At 48.0% G+C, this 25,062-nt stretch overlaps 1 protein-coding gene across 3 annotated transcripts in view; it reads left to right on the forward strand.

Moving 5' to 3' along the window:
* Positions 1 to 25,062, forward strand: part of ADCY10 (adenylate cyclase 10) — a 4,100,562-nt gene that overhangs the window by 424,219 nt on the left and 3,651,281 nt on the right. For all 3 annotated transcript variants that reach the window (XM_078679137.1, XM_078679136.1, XM_078679138.1), the window contains exon 4: positions 16,065 to 16,208. In XM_078679137.1, the coding sequence (XP_078535263.1) occupies positions 16,065 to 16,208 (144 nt within the window). The remainder of the gene's footprint in view (positions 1 to 16,064; positions 16,209 to 25,062) is intronic.

Here is a 25,062-nt window from a genome sequence, read left to right on the forward strand (position 1 = left end):
GCAAATCACTTAATCTGCCCATGCCTAACAAAAATGAATGTGTCCTCATGTAATGCAACTGGTGCTATGTAAGGCACTCTGATACCCGATTCAGGTCAAGTTTGCGCTATATAAAACTCTGTTAAATTCTTAAAACAATGATTTTAAATTACTATTTACAAATATTTTACATGTAGGTACTTTGCAAATGTGGTAAGAGGCCATACTTGAGATAGAATATTCCTATGAACAAAACAATCTATGACATTTGCACTTGGCATATAAAGTGATTTGCCCAGAATCACAGGATGTTGAGCCAACACCAAGACTCAAACCTACTTCCCCAGTTCCAAAGGCAGCAGCTGTGGCTGTAACGCCACATACTGGGTAGAGGGAGGATGCCAGCCAGAAGCGACATGAAAGCTCAGCTCTTTATGGCCTTGAGTTTCCAACATGACCTTGAGCTCAGCCAGAGTCAAGCTCAATCTTGGCTCACACTTTTCTGTGGCTCACCCCTTCTATCCCTGAGCCCCACTACTGACTGTATTCTGTTCACTGGCCTTTCTGTTCTTGCCCTTTTATTGATTTGTTCTCTCTTTGGTCCCTCACATTTCTGGATTCTCATCTTCTGCTAGTTTCTATGTCCTTTTCCGCTTTGAATAGAATTAAAACATTCCTGAGAAATACCATGATTCAGGAAAGGCTGAATACCTTAGCAATGCTTTCTATAGAGAGTGACTTAGTTAAAAGAATACCAGACTTCAATGTTCAAGTCATTGAGAAGTTTGCTTTCATGAAAAACAGACGTGCTGATTTTCATTACAAAAAGTGAACACTCTATTTAAATGCTGCTAGTTTACGTCCTGTTTATTTGTTTGTTATTAAAATACATCTGTGAGGTACTCAGCAATGCACTGTGTTTCAAAGTCTGTTATGAAGCTCTGTGGTTATGATGAAGATGAATAAGCAGCTACCTATGTTATATGACACCACTTTATTAATGTAATAACTGCACTTTCACAATTGCTTTATTAACCTTCCTGCTTTCACAAATTTGCTTGAAAATGCACCATTTGTCCACTCTTTTTTCAAAAATTTCTCGGGGGGGGGGGAAATCCCCACGAACCCTCCTTATGGGGTTCGGGCTCGCTTGCTACGCTCGCTCGCTACGGTGCAGTACGATTTTCATTTTACGCCCACCACTTTCAAATGTCACCAGCCGCCACTGCTCCTCACGTTGGCGCCTTGGTGGCACGGAGCGGAGAAGCAGTGTAGCTCTTTCAGATCAGAGCATGTCCTCGCTACCCCGAGGCTCAACGCAGCGTCCTGCTGGGCGGGGCTGTGGCAGGCCACGGCTCTCCCTCCCACCTAAGTCAAACAGGAAACAGAATACGCTATTGATGTCTAATGTGTATGCATGAATTACTTCCATTCAATGAAGCCTTTAACAGCGTCCTACTTGGGCCTGGTCCAAGTCCTGCACAGGAGCTTCTATGCGTAGGACCATTGTCCTCTGCCATTGTCCCACTTTAGGGGACACAAGTTTCCTCACACAGCACTCCAACCAGGAGAGCTTGCTGGTCCCTGCCTCCACCTCTAAAATTAACCCTGACTCAATCTCTAACACTCCACCTCTAACACTTGAGAGTCCAAAAGGCTGCATATTTTGGAACATGATGTCCTCTTCTGCCAGCCTCTTGGTTCATTACTCCCATATGATCTAGGACATGGTTGCGCAAGTGCTGCTTATGTTCTCAGAGGAGGCGCAAGCCATACTTTCTCAAGCAATTGCTGATTGTTGGACTGAACATAACAGACTTGCTTGGCAGAGCGATTTCATTGTTGATAGCCCAAGGTGCCACGCTGGGTTTAGAACCAGTGGCTTTTCGTGGGATGTCCAAGCTTTGCTGATGGACATGCCCTTTGATGGCTTTTGTTTGTTCGTTGAGAAGGCAGACTGAGTACTGACACACTTTACAGACAGCAAGGCTACAGCCACATCCTTGGGCATTTCCATGAATTCTCACCAACTCCAGTCTGCCTCCCCCTTTTTATTGCCATGGAAGGGGCTTTCAACTGGGTCTCTGATGGCCCATTATCTGAACCTCCAAGGGTGCCTACATCCGTTACTGTCTATTAAAAAAGGTGCACCCATCATTCTCTACCAGGACCCACCTCTTCAATATGGCGCCCGTTTCTAGGCTCACAAACCCAGGCCAAGCCCTAAAGTAATCCTTTACTGCAGTGTGGGCTTCTGTCAAAAGGGAGGTAGGACAAGCCTCTCTTCAACTTGATTTTGACCTGAGCTCTTAATGGTTTGAAACTATAGTAGAACAACTCTCCTCACTCAATCAGAGGAGTTAAGACAAAGGTAGGACTTCCATTTTGGTCAATTCTAATAATGTCAGCCCTCTTTTACTGGTCCTACACCTCATTCATCTTAAATATTTGTCTACACAGTCCCCTGATAGGCCGCTTTAATTCTCTCATTTCTGAAGCACACAGCCAACTCGTCCTCTCTTAACTCAATTACATCTTTACCCACCGTTTCCTTGCTGCCTTGCTCTTTTTTTTCTCTGTTTTCCCTCCCCAATTCCCTTAGATTCCATATGCAGTCTCTCCGGGTTCAGGCTCACCGCCACTTAACTTACCCCCAAGTCTAAAATAATTTCATCATAACTATCCGTTCCCAACTGATTCTCCCTGCCCATTAGGACAATTACCTGCTTATATATGCTTTATTTGATAGTTAAAGTTACCTTCACCTCCATAAATTTATAATTGGGCTCCCTTCCTCACTAGGACACACTCTCAGAATGGAGATAAGTCCCGACCCCACAGGATCTAATGCCTTCATTATCAATTACCCTTCTAACCTCTTGAGAAATGCGTCCAAAAAGCACAAACATTGCATACTCAAAACGAGACCCGATACATTAATCTCAGACGTCTACTTCTGTGCAAACAAGAGTACTGTAGTTAATTACCTCATTACCTCATCTTCTATACCAGAAAACGGGCATGTTGGCGGAATGTTCTCTGTTCCATGCTTCGAATATCAGGCACTGACATATAAAAAAAAATACCTTTCTTTTTATATTACTTCTTTTTTTCCATTCAAAGTATTTCAGATTAGGAAAACATTTATAAATACATCTATTACATGATAAGTTATTCTTTTCATAAAACATACATTCTAGATACTCTTGTACATATTTGAACCACAGATTATTGCATTGTATGATGTAACCTGAAAAGCATATGTATCTCAAGTTGGTATAAACCGAACAATAAAAACCAACCTGCGAAGATCTCTCTGATCTCTGTCAAACAAGACACAACATGTATGCTGCTTTTGGAAAACACTGGTTACAGTTGTTAACTACCAACGCGTTCCGGCAAAGCCTTCTTCAGGGTTTTCATACCAGTGGTTTACTCTATTCAGTTTATTTGCTGTATATTTTTGGATGAGAAACCGGATTAACCACTTGCACGACCTCTCTATCTTCAAAAGGGTAGTTCAGATCATCATCCAAATCCTTTACCGATGAATCAGAGAGCTTGAGTTACATAAAGGCTGATCTATTGTAATAACTTCCTCTATTCACGTTACTTCAGTGGCTGGATCAAAAAATTCAAATCGGAGACTTGATAAATATATGATATCCCTCAAATTTAAAATAGGCTTGAGTTACATGGTGATTTTCTGGTGCCCATCTTCATTAAATATTTGATTTAGGCATTGGTGTATAGACCTCAAGAGCTTCGTTCACAGTCCCAATCCACTCTGACAATGTTCCAGCACGAAAAAGTAATCATCCTAATCCAAGCCTCGAATGATAACCTAGCTAAGATGGTCAATATTTTCCCTACACTCAAAAAAGTGGTAGAAACCACAGCAATGGAGCGCACAAGTACCGACTTGCACCCACCTGGGTGATCCACTATTGAACTACAAGTACCAGAGTCCCGAGGGGCGATTCGGAGGAGGGGATAGCGGTGTGCGCTCCATTGCGGTGGTTTCTATTAATTGGCTCCCTTGAGCTTTGAGCCGACGGGCTCCTGGATGCTGCCCTGCGTGCCGGTTCGGGCATCGAGGCCATTGACGGTTGTTTGGCGGCCTTCTCCGCCACCCCTAACCATTTCTCTACTGATGAGGGAAGTTATCCCGAAACCCGAGCCATGTCTCGGGCGATACCCAAAAACCCGGGACATGTATCGGGTCTAGAGATTCATCAGTCCAACAAGTACCGACTTGCACCCACCTGGGTGATCCACTATTGAACTACAAGTACCAGAGTCCCGAGGGGCGATCCGGAGGAGGGGATAGCGGTGTGCGCTCCATTGCGGTGGTTTCTATTAATTGGCTCCCTTTTGCTTTGAGCCGACGGGCTCCTGGATGCTGCCCTGCGTGCCTGTTCGGGCATCGAGGCCATTGACGGTTGTTTGGCGGCCTTCTCCTCCACCCCTAACCATTTCTCTACTGATGAGGGAAGTTATCCCGAAACCCGAGCCATGTCTCGGGCGATACCCAAAAACCCGGGACATGTATCGGGTCTAGAGATTCATCAGTCCAACAAGTACCGACTTGCACCCACCTGGGTGATCCACTATTGAACTACAAGTACCAGAGTCCCGAGGGGCGATCCGGAGGAGGGGATAGCGGTGTGCGCTCCATTGCGGTGGTTTCTATTAATTGGCTCCCTTGAGCTTTGAGCCGACGGGCTCCTGGATGCTGCCCTGCGTGCCGGTTCGGGCATCGAGGCCATTGACGGTTGTTTGGCGGCCTTCTCCTCCACCCCTAACCATTTCTCTACTGATGAGGGAAGTTATCCCGAAACCCGAGCCATGTCTCGGGCGATACCCAAAAACCCGGGACATGTATCGGGTCTAGAGATTCATCAGTCCAACAAGTACCGACTTGCACCCACCTGGGTGATCCACTATTGAACTACAAGTACCAGAGTCCCGAGGGGCGATCAGGAGGAGGGGATAGCGGTGTGCGTTCCATTGCGGTGGTTTCTATTAATTGGCTCCCTTGAGCTTTGAGCCGACGGGCTCCTGGATGCTGCCCTGCGTGCCGGTTCGGGCATCGAGGCCATTGACGGTTGTTTGGCGGCCTTCTCCTCCACCCCTAACCATTTCTCTACTGATGAGGGAAGTTATCCCGAAACCCGAGCCATGTCTCGGGCGATACCCAAAAACCCGGGACATGTATCGGGTCTAGAGATTCATCAGTCCAACAAGTACCGACTTGCACCCACCTGGGTGATCCACTATTGAACTACAAGTACCAGAGTCCCGAGGGGCGATCCGGAGGAGGGGATAGCGGTGTGCGCTCCATTGCGGTGGTTTCTATTAATTGGCTCCCTTGAGCTTTGAGCCGACGGGCTCCTGGATGCTGCCCTGCGTGCCGGTTCGGGCATCGAGGCCATTGACGGTTGTTTGGCGGCCTTCTCCTCCACCCCTAACCATTTCTCTACTGATGAGGGAAGTTATCCCGAAACCCGAGCCATGTCTCGGGCGATACCCAAAAACCCGGGACATGTATCGGGTCTAGAGATTCATCAGTCCAACAAGTACCGACTTGCACCCACCTGGGTGATCCACTATTGAACTACAAGTACCAGAGTCCCGAGGGGCGATCCGGAGGAGGGGATAGCGGTGTGTGCTCCATTGCGGTGGTTTCTATTAATTGGCTCCCTTGAGCTTTGAGCCGACGGGCTCCTGGATGCTGCCCTGCGTGCCGGTTCGGGCATCGAGGCCATTGACGGTTGTTTGGCGGCCTTCTCCTCCACCCCTAACCATTTCTCTACTGATGAGGGAAGTTATCCCGAAACCCGAGCCATGTCTTGGGCGATACCCAAAAACCCGGGACATGTATCGGGTCTAGAGATTCATCAGTCCAACAAGTACCGACTTGCACCCACCTGGGTGATCCACTATTGAACTACAAGTACCAGAGTCCCGAGGGGCGATCCGGAGGAGGGGATAGCGGTGTGCGCTCCATTGCGGTGGTTTCTATTAATTGGCTCCCTTGAGCTTTGAGCCGATGGGCTCCTGGATGGTGCCCTGCGTGCCGGTTCGGGCATCGAGGCCATTGACGGTTGTTTGGCGGCCTTCTCCTCCACCCCTAACCATTTCTCTACTGATGAGGGAAGTTATCCCGAAACCCGAGCAATGTCTCGGGCGATACCCAAAAACCCGGGACATGTATCGGGTCTAGAGATTCATCAGTCCAACAAGTACCGACTTGCACCCACCTGGGTGATCCACTATTGAACTACAAGTACCAGAGTCCCGAGGGGCGATCCGGAGGAGGGGATAGCGGTGTGTGCTCCATTGCGGTGGTTTCTATTAATTGGCTCCCTTGAGCTTTGAGCCGACGGGCTCCTGGATGCTGCCCTGCGTGCCGGTTCGGGCATCGAGGCCATTGACGGTTGTTTGGCGGCCTTCTCCTCCACCCCTAACCATTTCTCTACTGATGAGGGAAGTTATCCCGAAACCCGAGCCATGTCTCGGGCGATACCCAAAAACCCGGGACATGTATCGGGTCTAGAGATTCATCAGTCCAACAAGTACCGACTTGCACCCACCTGGGTGATCCACTATTGAACTACAAGTACCAGAGTCCCGAGGGGCGATCCGGAGGAGGGGATAGCGGTGTGCGCTCCATTGCGGTGGTTTCTATTAATTGGCTCCCTTGAGCTTTGAGCCGACGGGCTCCTGGATGCTGCCCTGCGTGCCGGTTCGGGCATCGAGGCCATTGACGGTTGTTTGGCGGCCTTCTCCTCCACCCCTAACCATTTCTCTACTGATGAGGGAAGTTATCCCGAAACCCGAGCCATGTCTCGGGCGATACCCAAAAACCCGGGACATGTATCGGGTCTAGAGATTCATCAGTCCAACAAGTACCGACTTGCACCCACCTGGGTGATCCACTATTGAACTACAAGTACCAGAGTCCCGAGGGGCGATCCGGAGGAGGGGATAGCGGTGTGCGCTCCATTGCGGTGGTTTCTATTAATTGGCTCCCTTGAGCTTTGAGCCGACGGGCTCCTGGATGCTGCCCTGCGTGCCGGTTCGGGCATCGAGGCCATTGACGGTTGTTTGGCGGCCTTCTCCTCCACCCCTAACCATTTCTCTACTGATGAGGGAAGTTATCCCGAAACCCGAGCCATGTCTCGGGCGATACCCAAAAACCCGGGACATGTATCGGGTCTAGAGATTCATCAGTCCAACAAGTACCGACTTGCACCCACCTGGGTGATCCACTATTGAACTACAAGTACCAGAGTCCCGAGGGGCGATCCGGAGGAGGGGATAGCGGTGTGCGCTCCATTGCGGTGGTTTCCACTCAAAAAAGTGCTGTCCGCTAAATACAGTGACCCCTACCCATACCCTAGTAATTCTCAGGACTTAACCAGTCCTCCCCCCAACGCAGCCTGGAGTACCCCACTCTCTCAAAACTGTACTCCCCCTTAGATGATCTCAGAGCTTTTTGGTCCCTTGTCGGATTCGATCAATCCACTAGACCACTGACTCAGAAGGTTGCCGGGTTTATGGGTCCACTCTTCTCACCGATCTGAAGTCCGATACAGAGTGATTCTTGAGTGTAGAGGTTACCTCACGTCCTACCACCATTGTTCCTACAGATGATCCCCCTTCCATCATCCCTCTATCGACGCCACCCTCTAGGCCGGTGTCCAGGCAACTGCCCTCCACAGACCATGATCAGCCAAACCCACTTAACCCCTATTTGACAACTCAGACACACAGTTCAGACCCCCCGGACCCTGAGCTCAATTCAGCGACTCCATCGCCGACCTCACTAGCACCCACGCACTCGCCTCCACAGACAACATCCTCCTCGGGGACCTGAATTTCTACCTTGAGAATAACGCCAACTCCGCCACCCTGATCGACAACCTCGGCCTCAGACAACTCGTCACTGCACCCACCCATGCTGCTGGCCACACGCTGGACCCCGTCTTCTCCACAGGCACCCACGTCGCCTTCAACCACACCACCAAACTCCCTGGACCGACCACCGCAACATCCAATGCACCTTCAATAAACCAACCACGCACCACCGCACCCAACAGCTACCTCACCGCTGCAGGAGCAAAGTCACCGAAGACCAGCTGATCACCACCCTTGCCCAAAACCCACCCACCGACCCCACCAGCCCAGACACCGTAGCCCGCAACCTCAGATAGTGGACCAACGACTGCGCCAACACCCTCGCCCCACTCAAGAAACCCTCCAACAACCACACCAGTAAGAGAGCCACCTGGTTCACCGACGAGCTGCAGGCCTCCAAACGCGCATGCTGGAAACTGGAGAAGATATGGCTCCACGAACGCACTCCGGACGTCCACGCAGCCCACAAGGACGCCACCTGCAGACATCACCACCTCATCAGATTAGCCAAGAGATCCTTCAAAGACCGCCTGGATAACAAGGCACACAACAGCAAAGAGCTCTTCAGCATCGTAAAGGAACTCTCCAACCCAATCGCCAATGACATACCGCCCTCACAAGAACTGTGCAACTCACTAGCCATCTTCTTCCACCGCAAGATCACTGACATCTATGACCGCTTCAACACCATGACCACCCCGACTACGCCAGACCCCATCACCCCTGTGAACACCACCAGCGCCAACCTGCTGACCTCCTGGTCCAACGTCAATGAGACACGCAAGGTCATAAACTCCATCCACTCAGGATCTCCGTCAGACCCGTGCCCACACCACGTATTCAACAAAGCAGACGCTGCCATTGCACCCCAACAACGGAAGGTCATCAACATCTCCTTCGAAATAGGGACATTCCCAGAAAGCTGGAAACACGCCGAAATCAATGCCCTCCTCAAGAAGCCCAAGGCGGACCCCAAGGACCTCAAGAACTTCCGGCCCATCTCCCTGCTCCCGTTCCCGGCGAAGGTCATCGAGAAACTCGTCAACATGCAACTGGCCCGCCACCTGGAAGACAACAACATCTTGGACCTGTCCCAGTCCGGGTTCAGACGAAACCACAGCACCGAGACAGCCCTAATCGCCGCCACAGACAACATCAGGCGCCAACTAGACAATGACGAAACATCAGCCCTCATCCTCCTGGACCTGTCAGCCGCCTTCGACATTGACTGCCATCGTACTCTAAAGACACGCCTCCTAGTAGCCGGAATCCAAGAGAAGGCTCTTGACTGGACCACGTCCTTCCTGTCCAGCAGAACCCAGAGCGTCCACCTCCCGCCTTTCATATCCGAGGCCACCGACATCATCTGCGGCGTCCTCCAGGACTCATCCCTCAGCCCGACGCTGTTCAATGTCTACATGGCCCCCCTCGCACAAGTGGCCCGCCAACACGACCTCAACATCATCTCCTACGCCAACGACACCCAGCTCATCCTCTCCCTCACCAAGGACACGCACACCACCAAAACCAACCTCCACGCCTCCACAAGGGAATGAAGGCCGTCGTCGACTGGATGAGGAACAGACGTCTGAAGCTGAACTCAGACAAGACGGAGGTACTCATCCTCGGACCCACCCTCTCAGCCTGGGACGACTTCTGGTGGCTGACCACACTGGGAACAGCATCGACACCCACCGACCATGCACGCACCCAAGGATTCATCCTCGACTCCTCCCTCTCCATGTCTAAACAGGTCAACGCTGTCTCCTCCTCCTGCTACAACACCCTCCACATGCTCCGCAGGATTTACAAGTGGATCCCGACCGAAACAAGAAGAGCGGTGACGCAGACCCTCGTCAGCAGCAGACTGGACTACGGCAACGCACTCTACGCAGGAATCCCAGCCAAGCACCTACGACGACTACAACGCATCCAAAACGCCTCCGCTTGACTGCTCGTCATCGTCCCTCGCCGCAAATACATCATTCCCCATCTCAGATAACTACACTGGCTCCCCGTCAACAAGAGGATCACCTTCAAGCTCCTCACCCACGCACACAAAGCCTTCCACAACGCCGGACCAGCCTACCTGAACAGCAGACTCAGCTTCTACACCCTCACCTGCCATCTCCGCTCCGCCAGCCTCGCCCTCACTGCTGTCCCCCGCATCTAACGAACGACCTCCGGCGGCAGATCCTTCTCCTACCTCGCCACCAAGACCTGGAACACCCTCCCTACCCACCTACGGCAGACCCAAGACCTACTCGCCTTCAGAAGACTCCTCAAGACTCTTTGAGCAATAGCGGCACCCCCTCCCCCCAGCGCCTTGAGACCCTCACGGGTAAGTAGTGCGCTTTACAAGTACTCTGATTGATTGATTGATTCAATTGTCCACCCACCCTCTCACATTCCCCAGCCTCTCTATCAAAGCTATCAGGAACATTGCTAGACCTCAATGACCAACTCTCCCCTGATCATCGCAGTACCGCTTTAGAGCTCTCTGGCATCCCTTGAGGCCCATCCTCTCTGCCGGATCTCCCCACACAACCTCTTCTCCTCATCCAACACTCAGACCTGCACAAGATATCTCCCCAGTTGCACCTTCTCACCGTCTTCGTAGCACTTTATGATTTGAAAGCCATCTCAGTTGAGCATCTCCCCTTGATCAGCTCCCTCCTTTCCCTTGGAAAGTCGCCCAGAGTCCCCACTAGTGCTATATCTAGCCTTGACCAGCATTCCTCTCTATCTCTAAAACTGTACCACTCCCGCCCCAGAAGAGTGAAGGCCAATCTTGCGTCTAATGATGTAGATGATCTACTCTTCTCTTATTCGCTTACTTTAGACACCCCTATCCTATACCTTGTAGTGCCTCCTACCCACCAATATCAAATCAAAACATAGAAGCAATATAAAACATAGTGAAAACACTATAATAGAAGTAAAAGTAAATCTGCACAGTTTATTAGCATACACTATACTTTGTTAAAAATGGGAAACATATACAAGACGGAACACTATAAAAGATATAAATCCAACATTCCTATAAAAAAGGAGGTACAAGTGAAGGGCTAAATTCCAACAAACACTCAGAATTTTCCTTAGTTTGTCTTTCTCGTATCACTCCTTGTGCATCGACGCGTTTCGGCGGTCGTTTAATATTTAACCACCTTCATCAGGACAATTACAATAAATGTTTCCCAATGGTTCTCAATTGTTCTATATCACTCAGTAAAAGATCAGGGGAACTCTGCCTCCTTCTCAGTCTCAGTAGATATTCGTCCAAAATATGGTTCAAAATCTAGAATTATCTGGAGGTGGTTGACCGTCAAGAAGTGCTAACTCTTTCCTCCTGAAACCACAGATCTTTCGCAAAAAGAGAATGTGTCACAGAGCTTTTTCAGGCTCTGCCTCGAAGATCTGGAACTCTCTCCCACCGGAAGTATGCAGAATCTCCTCCATGGTTGTTTTCAAATTGGAAGTAAAAAGATTCTTTATGAACAAGTTCTTGCCTTAAATGGGTTTAGATCGTCTGTGTTATGATATTGGACTTACACCTTTAAGCCCTGAGTTGGTTGCTATACTCCCATATTTAATCGTTTGCTCCTCTCTCTGTTCGCTATTTACTAGCTAATGTGATGTTCTTTGATGCCCCCTTCTGTAACTGTGTTGTTTGGTATTTTTAATTGATGCCTATCCTTCCCTTGATTATTTTCCTTCCCGCCAAGTGATCTTTGGTTCAATTCGGGCTCCACTTCAATCTGTTGGAGCCTAGGGCGATGCGATTGGCTTTGAAAGACTTTCTTCCTTCAGTCAGGGGAAGGCTGGTACAGGTGTCCTGGACAACACCACTGCTATGGGGTATTGCAACAGACAGGGCAGATTAGGGTCTTGGATCCTTTTTTCAAGAGGCTTTGAATCTTTGGACTTGGCTGGAACACCTGGGCATATCCCTAGTGGTTAAACACTTGGCAGGCTTTTTGAACTCCAGAGCCGACAAACTCAGCCTTTAATGCCTAGCGGATCACAAAAGGCATCTCTATGCGGAGGTGGTGAAGGTCTCTTCCAAGAGTGGGGAGAGCCTTACTGAGATCTGCTCACCTGGGCCGAGAACGAACAATGTAAACAGTTTTGCGCACTGAAGTTTCCGAAGCTGCTCTCGCTTGGAGACGCATTTCGTCTTGAGTGGAGCTCTAGACTCATGTACCCATTTCCACCCAGTATCACTACTGCCGAGAGTTAGGAACAACCTGGCACAAGTCATTTTGTGGCTACAGATTGGGCTTGGAGAGTCTGGTGTCTTGTGCTGTTGAGCATGAGCACAGGTCCTCTGATCAGGCTTCCTCTTTGGGAGGATCTTCTGTCGTAGCAGCAGTGCAGGATGCTGCAACCGAACCTGAAAATGCTTCGCCTTCCTATGTGGAGATTGAGCGGTGACAGTTTATAGCTTTTGACATCCACCTAAAGTCTGCAGTATTATCTTGGCACCCAGGCATCACTCCACCAAGATGGTATATGCCTGCCGTCGGAGCAGGTTTGTGGCATGGTGTACAAAACAGTTTGGGATAGATGATCAACTCTTTGTGGGGTACGTCAGATTAAAGAAAGGGAAGGTGATGCAGGAGTGGACCATCTCACAGTGGATATTGCTTTGCATCAAGATGTGGTATGCATTGGCCAAAAAAGCAACCTCATGAAGTGTTGTGATTCATTCTACCAAAGACAAAACTGCGTTAGCTCACGGATTTCCTGGATATCTTTCAGGCGGCAGCGTGGGCTTACCTGCACAATTTCACAAAGCACTGCTGCCTGGATAGTCAGGTCTGGCATGACGGTCACTTTGCTCTTTCGGTCCTACAGGACTTCTTAGGTTAATCCGTATCTCAGCCCCCACCTCCTATGAGGTATTGCTTGGGTATCGATTCTAAGGCAAGGAATCTGCAACTAGAAGTGTGATGAACAAGTTACCTTCAGTAATGCCTTATCAGGCAGAGACTCTATCTAGCCGCACATTCCTTACTGACTCATCCATCCTCCCTGCTCTTGAACAGATTTTAGAGTAATGGGTTGTTTCCCTTTTAAGGGCTCGAGCTTTTGGGCACCAGTGGTCAGTGTTGCTTGTGGCTCTGTGCTTCTGGCAAGAAACAGTGCGTTGTGGTGGTGCCTATACAAGACAGCACATGTCACTTCCGGGGCTGACAAAGCCACCTACCTACAAGCAGGGGTGCTGCTCACAAAACGTTTCCAGATCCAGTTGACGCATGGGGCATGTTCTAAGGTAAGGAATCTGCGGCTAAATAGTCTCTGCCAGATAAGGCGTTACTTAAGGTAAGTAACTTGTTCTTCAGCTCATTATAAAGAGTGAAACGTGAAGTAGGTGAAAGAGGAAACACAAAGTGACATACAGGCAGTAGGGCAGCCATGGTACATTGGAAAGTGCCATTACAGGCTGCCGAGGGGACCATGATGGTTTGGGAGGAACCAGACATGTCACTTTCTGTTTCTTCATGGGAAGTTTGAATGAGTGTATGTATTAATCAAGAAGAGCTAGCTACTTATTAAATGTCATGTTTCTGTTGGGTCAAAACAATTGTTCTGAGGAAGAAGGGAAAAACGAGTTGTTTTTTATGAATGCCCTCACCCACCAACCTAGTTGGTGGCATGCTTCACCATCCAAGGCACCGAGTGTGCCTCGGGTTTGCTACGACGCCTGATTACAGCGGAGCTGGTTTTGTAAACTGAGTGTGCAGTGAGGTGACTTGAGTGAGGTTAAAAAGCCTGTCCTAGAGGTCCCCATTGAATGATTTATTGATGGGCCATAGGCAGAGTTAAAAACAATGCTTTTGGATGTGGTTGGAGAGACGTATGGTCTCCCACGCCCCGTGTGGTCAACTAGTTTCAGCCAGGCCTTGGTTAGAAAACTGGCTTTCCTCAGGACCTATGTGTCAAGGGGCGAATAAGGGGCTACGTATGTTGAGCACCTTATGTGTAGCACTCGCTAAGGTGCTGTATGTGTAAGAGGAGGTTTTCCTCTCAGTCTGTCCCTGTGAAGAGAAATGAGACAAACACAAAGACACATAGTTCATGAGTAATATCATTTAGGCACACAATTGAGGTAAAGGTGCCTGGTGCCTAAATAGTGAACGGACCAACCAACAGTTTGAGCAGCATGTGTTGGTAGTGGGTAAAATGCTGTGTAGTAAATACTATGCGGTATAGGTGCTAGTACCTGGGGCGGAGATGCACAATGAATGGGTGATGAAGGCTAAACTTATCACAATGAGAGCTTACTTTCTATTTTCAAAAGACAAACATCATGAATCTCGGGCGGTGATCCGCAATAATAGACCTTTCTAGAAGGATTCATAGTGGTAGATGTAGTGTATTAGCCTGGAGATGGGGGCTCTCGGCAGGCGGTAAAAATGCACACTGTGCATTTTTACCGCCTGCTGAGAGCCCCCATTTCCAGGCTAATACACTAACATCTACCTCTCTGAAAGTAGGGGCGAGCCAGGATGAATATAATAGCACCTCAGGGGCAAATACGCTGATGGTTCTCCAATCTACTTTATCTGTCAGAGGACCCACAAGTAATAGACAGAAGTCTGCAATAAATCTGATCTCTCTGAACCTAACTGTTTGGTTCCTGAAAGCCTTTCAGTACAGATATCTGATCCTTTTGCACCAGTATATGTACATATCGCAGGAAGCAAAGCAACCTTCTACAAGATTTTCCCATGACTTTATATGCAAGAGGTTCTGCTTGTAGTGAATCAAGCGAACTGTTGATTTGGTCACATGCCAGGACGATACTGAAGTTTTATTTCTAGCAAAGCCCGGCGTTAATTTTCCTTCCACTAAAGCCCACTTGGTATATTCTACTGCATATGGGAGTTGCTCGATCCAGATAAAAACCTTATATCAGTACTTAAGGTTTTTCTAGAAAGCCTAAGGAAAATATTTCATCTAGTAAGAAGTTCATCTACTCACTGTTAGGAAAATATAGGATTAGCTGAGATTTAAATCTTACATAAGGCCTATAGCACGTCTTTGAAGGTGGCGCTGAAAGTGGCTACATCTGCTTGAGTTGTGTACTGTCCCTTAATAGCAATGTGTTTCTCCCTATAGTAATATCAAATGTTGACATTTAATCAGTCTGTTTCTATAAAATTGTTTTTGCTAATCCAGTCGAAAATCTTCACATGTCTTGGAAGACGCAGACTTTACAAATACCATATAACATAAAATAACTTAACATGCATCAGATTTTAAAAGAGTTTTGATGTACTTTGAAGTAAGCTAAGGATTTAAGATCATCCACTCATCCACTCAGGTTTTTTTATTAACCATGGACCTATAATACAGGCACAGCCTGCCTTTAAACAGTCAGTCTCAAGATAGATAGACTTGTGTGTTCTATCATTGTACAAGAGAACACACAGGCTCCTGCATGATAAGAGCACATCCCATTGACTAGAGTAAAGGCAGCAAGTTCAAGATTTAAAGAAGCTAAGTTCCTTCAAATCATTATTAAACAATATCAGTATTTTATTGATTATGCATCTGGATGACTTAATACTGACGGCTCAAATCAGTGTGCCTATTTTAATATCTTCATTGCAGTACAAATGTGTAAAAATGGAGTGCACAGAAAAAGAGCTTATGTTTCAGTAGGGATTGTAATAGAAATAGACATGCCTGGTATTTTGTGGGTTCAAAAGGGAAGCTACCACACAATTACTTTTCTCTAGAGCGGAATTTATGTCTACTGTGTTTGTAGCAATAAGTACTAAATTGGCCCTAAAATGTTCTGACTATCATCTGTTGCCCACTCAGTGAGCTTGCTCGCTCACACTATATTTATTTCCTTGTTTGTGACTCAACTGACTCCTTCACCTGCACCTGTATATCCAATCAACTCCCATCTCTTCAATTTAAATCTGTTCCACTCTCTCTGAGCAACATCTCTCCTAGTAATACCTATGTTCCTCGACCCATGCTCATCACCCATTTCATTGACCTGCCTATGTTCCCATCTCCTTTAAAATCCCCCTGTCTCCCTGGCCTATCCCTTTTCCTCTCTCTCCAAGAAAGTCCAAGTCTGTGTTGGCCACCCAAGATCTACTCCTGCTTTTCTGATCTTTTGTTTTTACCCTACTCTGCAGGAGATGCACTGCTGGCTCTCTGGAAAGTGGAAAGGGTGCAGCTTAGTGACGTGATCACCCTGGCAGCAAAATGCAGTTTGGATATACAGAAGGATTGCGGTGTGCGGAACACTGAAGTTGGTGTTGAACTTAGAGTGAAGATAGGTAATAATGATGCGTGTTGAGGCTGCACAACTTTTTTAGGGTCGCAATAAGTTATTCTCTGTCCCTTTACTAAAGTCGTTCCACCTCCCAAGCTCCCTCAATTTGCTCAGCAAACACACTTTATATATCAATGTAACTCCAGGATGAAGCTAACTGCAAATAACCTCCCCCTTAACCTTTGCACTACCGCCGAGAACATGTCTCTCGCCAGTCCTTTTATTCTAGGTTATTTCAGTACATGGAGCCCAGCATAACAGCATTGGGAACATCCTGTGTGGAATTCAGCACTCGCACTATGCTCTTCATCATTTAAGTAAAGAATTAGCTTGATTGTGTCCCCTCACACATTGTATTGCTATCCTTTGAATTGCCATTAAGATAATGGGATATAACCCAGCAAGGTCAAAGGACCTGGGTATCGGATAGTATAGAAAACAAAAGTGGTCCTAGACACAATTTATTCAGCACATTTAAGTGTACTACTCATTATGAATCTGAGTTGGTTCTTCGGAATTACTCCTGAAAAATAAAGAGAAAAGGCAACAGAGAAAAACAAATGTGTTTCCAGTCTTATGGATAACACCCACAACATAACAATTCAACATACAAGAGTGTGTAGAAATTAAATTAGCAATTTATTTCATATACATATATACAATATTTATAAAAAGTCAATTAAGAGGTTGGGAGAATTCTGCCAGGTGCAGTAGAAGGTGTAAAGGTATGTGCTCAAGTGAAAGAGAAAGAATAAATGGAAGGATAATCCAATGATTAAGGAGACTATGGTACTATTCCCTTAGAGATGAGCCTGCCCCACGTATATTAATCATACAATTTGTTCACAGTCTTTCAGGGTGAAGCCGGGGAAGGGGTGCAGGCATCAAAAATGGGGGGAGATCGACGATGTTTCGACCCTAACGCTGCAGAGAGAGGATCAACACCTCAGCTACGGGTCTTCCTCAGGACGGACAAAGGGTCAAGGGACCTGGGGGGAAAAAACCCATACCAACAATCAAACTACACGTCTCTGTGGTAAAAACTGAGAAACACCCAGTCAAAGGGTTGGGTACCTTACCTAGGCTTCAGTAAGAGAAAACACCCAAAAATTGAGGTTGGTCACCTATAAACAAGAAACGCATACGGCTCAGTACTCATAAGTCAAGTATTAAGCACCAAGACTAACAAAATACACAATGCCTATGTGTATTATGCCAATAAAAGCAGAGGCACTCACCAATGAATGCTGTGTTTCAATGTTTCAAAATTATTATTCAACTGGTCAAAGCCTCATCCATTGAATGGAGAAGTCGCCAAGCGAAATGTTTCCACTCGCTAAAAAACAAACAAACACGTAGGACAAAATAAGTCTATGTCCAACATATAAAACCACACATATAAATATAAAACCATACACAACTCCTAGGACTCCTAAACACTCACCAAACGGTGAATCTTGTATCAGGCAACCCAAAGGGGATGTATTAATTAGCAAAACCAACCGGTCCTTGATTCCATGGTGTGGTTCTAGAAAAAACATAAATAAAGGCACTGATTAACTAGTGCCCATCACTCAATGCCTCTAAAGTAGGCCATGTTATTAATCTTCACCGCTACAAAACGCACACACTCACTCCTCATACCTGTAAACTGATTAACGATCTGTATCCTAACAGGATGCCGGAATACTGGACAACCCGAAAGCAAGCGCACCCAGGCTGATACTCCTCGCACGTGGCGTGCATGCCAACGGGAGAAGACGTGACGCCCGTCAAAATCGTCAAAATAAAAGTCCCCCCGCCGCGAGCGTCAGTGCTCCAAAGCTACCAAAATAGCAGCAAGGGTTGAAAAACCGGTGTGAAGTATTAACATGCCGGTTGGAGTCTGAATACAGCCGTGCCCAAAGGTTATTTCGTGACACAGAAAAGCTGACAGAACCAAAATTACATAAAATAATAGGACAACATTAATGAAACAAATGATAAAACAACATTATTGATAGACAAGTGACTTCCTGATCGAGCTAAGTGAAACATGCTCACAGAGCATGTGAACTGTATAATCCTGTGTGTTAAAACGAGGTGGATATATATACATATTCAAGTTAAATCTACGTATTCAGGTTTGTCAATACAATAGCCAATGTAGAGAAAAGATCACAGAGCCCTGAGATACAAACAATCTATATATCATCATTACAATTGGGCAGCACTTCCTGAAAAAATAATAAATTATTGTCACGGTATTGCTATATATAGCATTGTGAGTAAGGATTCACAGGTCAAAATATGCGGATGCTATACATGTCATTGTAAATAGGTATTTACATATCAGAAAGAAGCATCAACCATATAAAAGGGGGTACAGGTCCTGCAGCGTTAGGGTCAAAACGTCGACGATCTCCCCCCATTTTTGATGCCTGCACCCCTTCCCCGTCTTCACCCTGAAAGACTGTCAACAAATCGTATGATTAATATACGTGGGGCAGGCTCATCTCTAAGGGAATAGTACCATAGTCTCCTTAATCATTGGATTATCCTTTCATTTATTCTTTCTCTTTCACTTGAGCACATACCTTTACACCTTCTACTGCACCTGGCAGAATTCTCCCTCTTGATTAACTTTTTATAAATATTGTATATATGTATATGAAATAAATTGCTAATTTAATTTCTACACACTCTTGTATGTTGAATTTTTATGTCGTGGGTGTTATCCATAGACTGGAAACGCATTTGTTTTTCTCTGTTCCCTTTTCTCTTTATTTTTCAGGATTAATTCCGAAGAACCAACTCAGATTCATAATGAGTAGTACACTTAAATGTGCTGAATACATTGCGACTAGGACCACTTTAATTTTCTATACTATCCTTTGAATTACAACTTCTCTCCTCAACCCATCTTTTGCCTCTCATTGCCTTTTCAGTACTTTCTGTGCCAGTGGCATAGTCCCTGCTGGTTCCTGACTAATGCACTCCCTGTCTGCTGTTGATCTTCTGGCATGAGTTTTTGGGTTTAACTTCTGGCACAAGTGCCTGGGGTTGCAGTCCATTCCTGGCTGCTGAGTTACCTTTGTCCTGTGTTTCTAGAACTAGTCTGTGCACTTTCACACACTGCATTCAGCCATTGAATCTTTGGCTAGATGGCTCAGTTAACCCCTTCGCTGCAAGGCCCTGCCCCCCCAGTGCTAAGCCGTTTTTTGGCTATTTGGGGAAGTTCGCTCTTAGGCCCCTGTAACATTTTGACCACATAAGGTATCTACACCAAATTTGCATCCTTTACTTCCAACATCATGGATATTCTAAAGGTACCCAGGATTTAGCCAAAATACATAAAAACATTTGGGGGGTGGGGGGATGGGAAAAAATGGCTACAGATGAAAGTGTCTGTTTTTTTCCCTGGAAATGGTATCAACAAAGGGGTTTGTGGTGCTGGAATCACCATCTTCTCCGCTTTCAGGGACAAGCAGACTTTTGTCAGAAAACTAAAAATAATATGCACAGTTTGGCATTTCTCTGGGACATAGTCTATTTTTGCTATTTTTCGTGCTCTTAACCTCTTTCCAGTTAATGGTAAAAATGGGTATGAAAGCAATGATGGATCCTGGGAAGCTATACATTTCTGAAAAGTAGATAACATTTTGATTTCAGCAAGGGGTTATTTGTGTAGATCCGTCAATGTTTTCATATAGAAACTAACAGTTAAAAATAGACAAAATTGAAAATTTGTTAAAAAAAACAGCCATTTGTGCCAACATTTTCACTTTAATTTCTACTAAGTATGACAGATGTTTGTAAGCAATATACCATTACATCTGCTGGACACTTCTGGTTGTGGGGATATATAGGACTTGTAGGTTCACCAAGAACCCGACGAACTCAGAGCTAATACTTGAGCAGCGTCTTGCAATGGTTTTTTATTGTGTCCCGGGCATATAGCAATTAATTTGGAAAGGGAAAAATCGGTATGAAAGTCACCTATGTATTTCTGAAATGGGAACAAAATATAGAGTTCAGAAACAGTAGCTATTCGCACATTTCCGAAATTGTGGGTACAAATACCAGCAGTTGAATCATAGGTCATTTTTCAAAGTGACTAGTTTTTTACACATTGTCCTACATTTGGAAGGCAGAAATGCATTGAAAGGGCGCGCACCCAAGATGGTCGCGTGAGCTTAGGGCTCCCGGACCTTCGCCACCTCCACCGATTATCCTGTACTCTATCCTGACTTCGAGGACGGGTTATTACTGGCGCGACCCTGCTGATCGTTTATCCGTTTTCGGACTTCGATTTGGACCATGGGAGCCGGAGATATGGACTTTTGAACATTTCTGGCCTGCTCCATGGTACTGCCCCGGGCTTGGTTTCTCTGCCAGCCGGACAGTAATTGAACAACAGCGGATCATGCGAGTCTCCCCTGCCCGGTCTTCTACTTTCAGTTTCGATTCTCGTGCTTAACCTGTTTTGGCTTTGTCTCGACCGCCCTGGTTTGGCGCTTCCTACCTGACCGAGATTTAACAACTGGCGACTCGACCCCCTGCTACTCATTGCCTGGTGAAAGGTCCTCATCTTTTTCTCCGAATTGCTGCGGGCGCATCGAGTGTAGCCATTTATACTAGGTCTCAGGCTACCCTTCGGGGCGCACGACCTAAGATGGCCACCAAGCCTGAGGGAGAAAAACGCAAGACCAGACCGGCAATACGAGGGGGTTCTGTGCAATCAAATGTCATGGACAGGTACACCCTCGTCAAGGGCTCTCCGGGCGGATCAGCGAAATCTCCGGTCAATGTTGGAGAAGAATCCCCGATGGGTGAAGATCTGTCGTTGGGGGACATCATGGGCGCCATTGCCGGGATGAAGGCCACGCTAGCTCAGCAGTATGAAGCCCTCGCCCATAAGTTGGACACGGTCGCTGTCGATGTTACTCTGATCAGGGCTGACCTTGCGAAAACTAATGAAAAGGTCAAATCCCTCGATCTAAAGACATCTAGTCTTGTTACTGACGTCTCCGATTTACAGGCAGAAGTCGGCAACTTGCGATCCGCCCGTGACTACCTATCTCGACGACTGGACGATTTTGAGGGTCGTGTACGACGAAATAACGTCCGTCTGGTTGGTGTCCCGGAAAAGTCGGAAGCATCCTCGGTGGACCTATTGGTGGAAGATCTGGTCCTGAATCACCTGGCACCCAAAGCCCTCAGCAAGTTCTTTGCTGTAGAACGTGCACACAGGATCCCGGGTGGCCCGCCTAATCAGGGGGCCACTCCGCGTCCCATCATAGCTCGGATCTTTCACTTTCGGGACAGAGATGCGATCCTGAAGGCATCCCGCTTATCTGGTCCTATGGCTTATGAGAACACTACAGTCAGCTTCTACCCGGACTTCACCCAGCAGGTTCAGAAACAGCGACTTGGTTTCCAGGGGGTGAAAAAGCGATTGAGGAACAGAGACATGAAATACGCTATGCTTTTCCCGGCCCGACTACGGGTGGTGTACAATGAACAAACATTTTTCTTTGAGCATCCTGGGGCGGCGAGTGACTGGCTGGACACGCTGCCTACGGGACGAGATCATTCTGAACATTCTGGACACTCCGGTGGAGCGGAGGGCGGCCCGGTGGAGTAGGGATAGGGGGCGGAATTGGCTCCCGGTCCATCGTATTGACTATCGGCTGTGGTTTGGTGCTATACCACTATTGCTTGCTCACATGTTGTCGTATTGGGCTGTGGGCGGGGGGGTGGGTGAGTCTCCCTCCTCTGGGGTTCTTTTCGTAGAATAGTTGTATGTTAGGGCGACAGGCACACTGCAAGTTGGGGTGGCTTTTGAGTCTCACGCAGGGGTGCGGGTGGGGGGTGTGATGTATGGAGTTTCTTGGGGGGTGGGGGGGTTGCAGTTCATGGTTCATTGTTGTTGTTTTTTTCAAGGCATAGTATCGATGATCTCCTGTTGTACAGTGTCGCATCTGCGGAGGGGTGGGGATGGGGTTGATTTCTGGTATGGGGGTAGGGGACTTAGGTTACTGTGTTGGAACGTTAATGGGTTGGGGGATAGGATCAAACGGGGCGTGGTGTTCCAGCTCTTGCGACGTTTGTCTCCTGATGTGGTTTTGCTCCAGGAGACCCATTTGCTTGGCAACACGTGCCACGCAATGAATAGGCGTGGTTATCGCCTCGTTGCGCACTCAGGTTTCACTTCTGGCTCCAGGGGGGTGGGCGTTCTGGTTCGGAGCTCCCTCCCTCTTGCTGTTGATGATATCATCCTAGATGATAGGGGACGATACGCCGCCATTGTGGGGCGCTGGGAGGGGAGGGTAATTACCCTGCTCTCCGTCTATGTACCGCCGGGACTCCAGAATACTACATATGCTGATCTGGGAAGAGTGATCTTGGGAGTCCCCGAGGGTCTGCTTGTTGTGGGCGGGGACTTCAACTCTGTAGTGTCTGGGATGTGTGATCGCTACCCTCCCCGGGTACTTGCGAAGTCTCAATCCTGGTTGGGAGACTTCCTTGAGGCTTTGGGGCTCACTAACTGCTGGCGCCTGCTTCATCCTGGGAAATTGCAATACACCTTCCACTCTGGGGCCCACGGCAGTCTTTCGAGACTGGATTATGTATTGATGCCCTCCTCCCAGGCCTCCTCTATACGGGAGGTGAAACATCTTGCTAGGGGTATCTCGGATCACTCCCCACTATGGTTGGTCGTGGATGCGCACCTGGGTTCTGGGGGTAGAGTGGCCCCGGTAAACCCCTGGTATCTCCGCGACCCCGGGGTCAGAACAGAACTGATTAAAACGATTGACCAATACTTTGCTGAAAATGTGGGTTCTGTGTCCTCTTCTGTCTCGTTGTGGGAAGCATACAAAACCGTTATTCGGGGCCAGGCCCTCTCTTTGATTGGCAATGTTGAGAGGCGTAGGCGGGAGGAGGTTGTCCGTCTTGAAAATGAAATCACCGTTCTTGAAGGGGAGTTGGAGTCCGAGGTCACCCCGGAGAGGCTCCACCTTTTGGGTCTGAAACAACTGGAGTATAGAGCGCTGCTGACTGACGCAGCGAAAGAGATGAGCAGGGAACAGCAGGGACGTCTGTATGATGTGGGGGACAAGGCAGGGAAATTACTTGCTTAGCTGGACAGGAGGGAACGTGCGAGTCGGGTGGTTCGTGTGATTGTTGATGTGAATGACGTGTGTATAACTGACCCTGCTGACATTGTTGAATGTTTCGCCGACTATTTCCGGGAAGTTTACTCCCCTGTGTCTGATAGACCTGAGCACGACTCCCACTTGCTTCTGCGCGATATTTCGTTGCCACGTTTGTCCGAACCTGATAGGGATCTCCTAGAGGCTCCGCCTACGGTTGAGGAGGTCGCGACTGCCATCCGCTCGGTTCGCTCGGGGAAGGCCTCGGGACCTAATGGGCTCCCTATAAAGCTTTACAAGCTTCACCCGGATGTGATAGCACCGTATTTACGGTCGATATTCTTGGAATCACTGGAGACGGGTTCCCTCCCTTTTGACCAGAGATTGGCTTCCATAGTGGTGATTCATAAGGAAGGTAAGCCACGTGACCGCTGCGCCTCCTTTAGGCCCATATCTCTGATTAACGTTGAACCGAAGATTCTGGCCAAAGTACTTGCTAACCGCTGGGTCACTGTCATAGGCGATCTGGTTCACCCGGATCAATCCGGTTTCATACCACATCGCAACACGGCACAGAATCTCCGGCGCCTGCATGGAGTCCTCGCGCGGGCGGAGACTCTGCGTGAACCAGCCATCTTGGCGTCTCTGGATGCCACCATGGCGTTTGATACGTTAGAGTGGCCATATCTTTGGGCGGTTCTCTCTAAATTTGGCTTCGGCCCCACCTTTATTAACTGGGTGAAACTGCTTTACACCGACCCCTTAGCCCAAGTAGTGGTAAACGGTCGTGTCTCAACCTCCTTTGCACTCGGTAGGGGAACGCGCCAGGGCTGTCCTTTGTCCCCTCTCTTGTTTGCTCTTGCTTTGGAACCACTGGCGGCCTGGCTGAGGTGGGAGCCATCCTTGAAGGGTATTAGATGGACTTCGGAGTTTGAGGATCGTATAATCCTTATATGCAGATAATATACTCTTGTATCTTACGTCGCCTCGGAAATCATTGATCGTCCTTTTTGACGTTTTGACTTCTTTCCGTAAAAATTCCGGTCTCATCATCAACTGGTCGAAGTCTTGCGTCTATGTCCTCTCCGGCGAGGCTCCTCTCCTGCCTCGCGGTTGTCCTATCTCGGTGGTGCGGGAGGGATTCAAGTACCTGGGGATCTTTATCACCTTGGATCCGGTGCTTCGTTACGAACGGAATTTGTTGCCCCCTCTCCAGCGCCTCCGTGCCGACGTGACTGCGTGGGGTAGGCTCCCTCTCTCTCCTCTGGGAAGGGCGGCGTTGTTTAAGATGATGTCGCCCCCCCGGTTCCTTTATGCGCTACAAAATACACTAGACATTGTACCTGCCCGTTATTTCCGGGAGATTGAGGGTCTACAGAGACAATTGATATGGGGGGGCCGTTCTCGTATTGCTCTAGCGAAGCTGACGCTCCCGTGGTACGACGGGGGCATTGCGCTCCCGGATATCCGCCGCTATTATTGGGCCTCTCAATTGGGGGCCATCAACCACGGCACTTACGGTCCTTTGCCGGGCCCGGCGTTTGAGATGGATAGATGGCTGCTGCCCGGTGGAGACTACAACAGGGCGCTGTACGCGAACTCTGTCGGCAGGTCTCTGACGGGCCCCACTAGGACAGCGGTGCAGGTGTGGCATCGTGCTACGGCGGCTCTGGGCTGGGCGGATAAGCTGACTCGTGCCACTCCACTTTATGCATCGGAAAA

The sequence above is a fragment of the Lissotriton helveticus genome, chromosome 3_1, assembly GCF_964261635.1.
Source record: "Lissotriton helveticus chromosome 3_1, aLisHel1.1, whole genome shotgun sequence".
Classification (NCBI taxonomy): domain Eukaryota; kingdom Metazoa; phylum Chordata; class Amphibia; order Caudata; family Salamandridae; genus Lissotriton; species Lissotriton helveticus.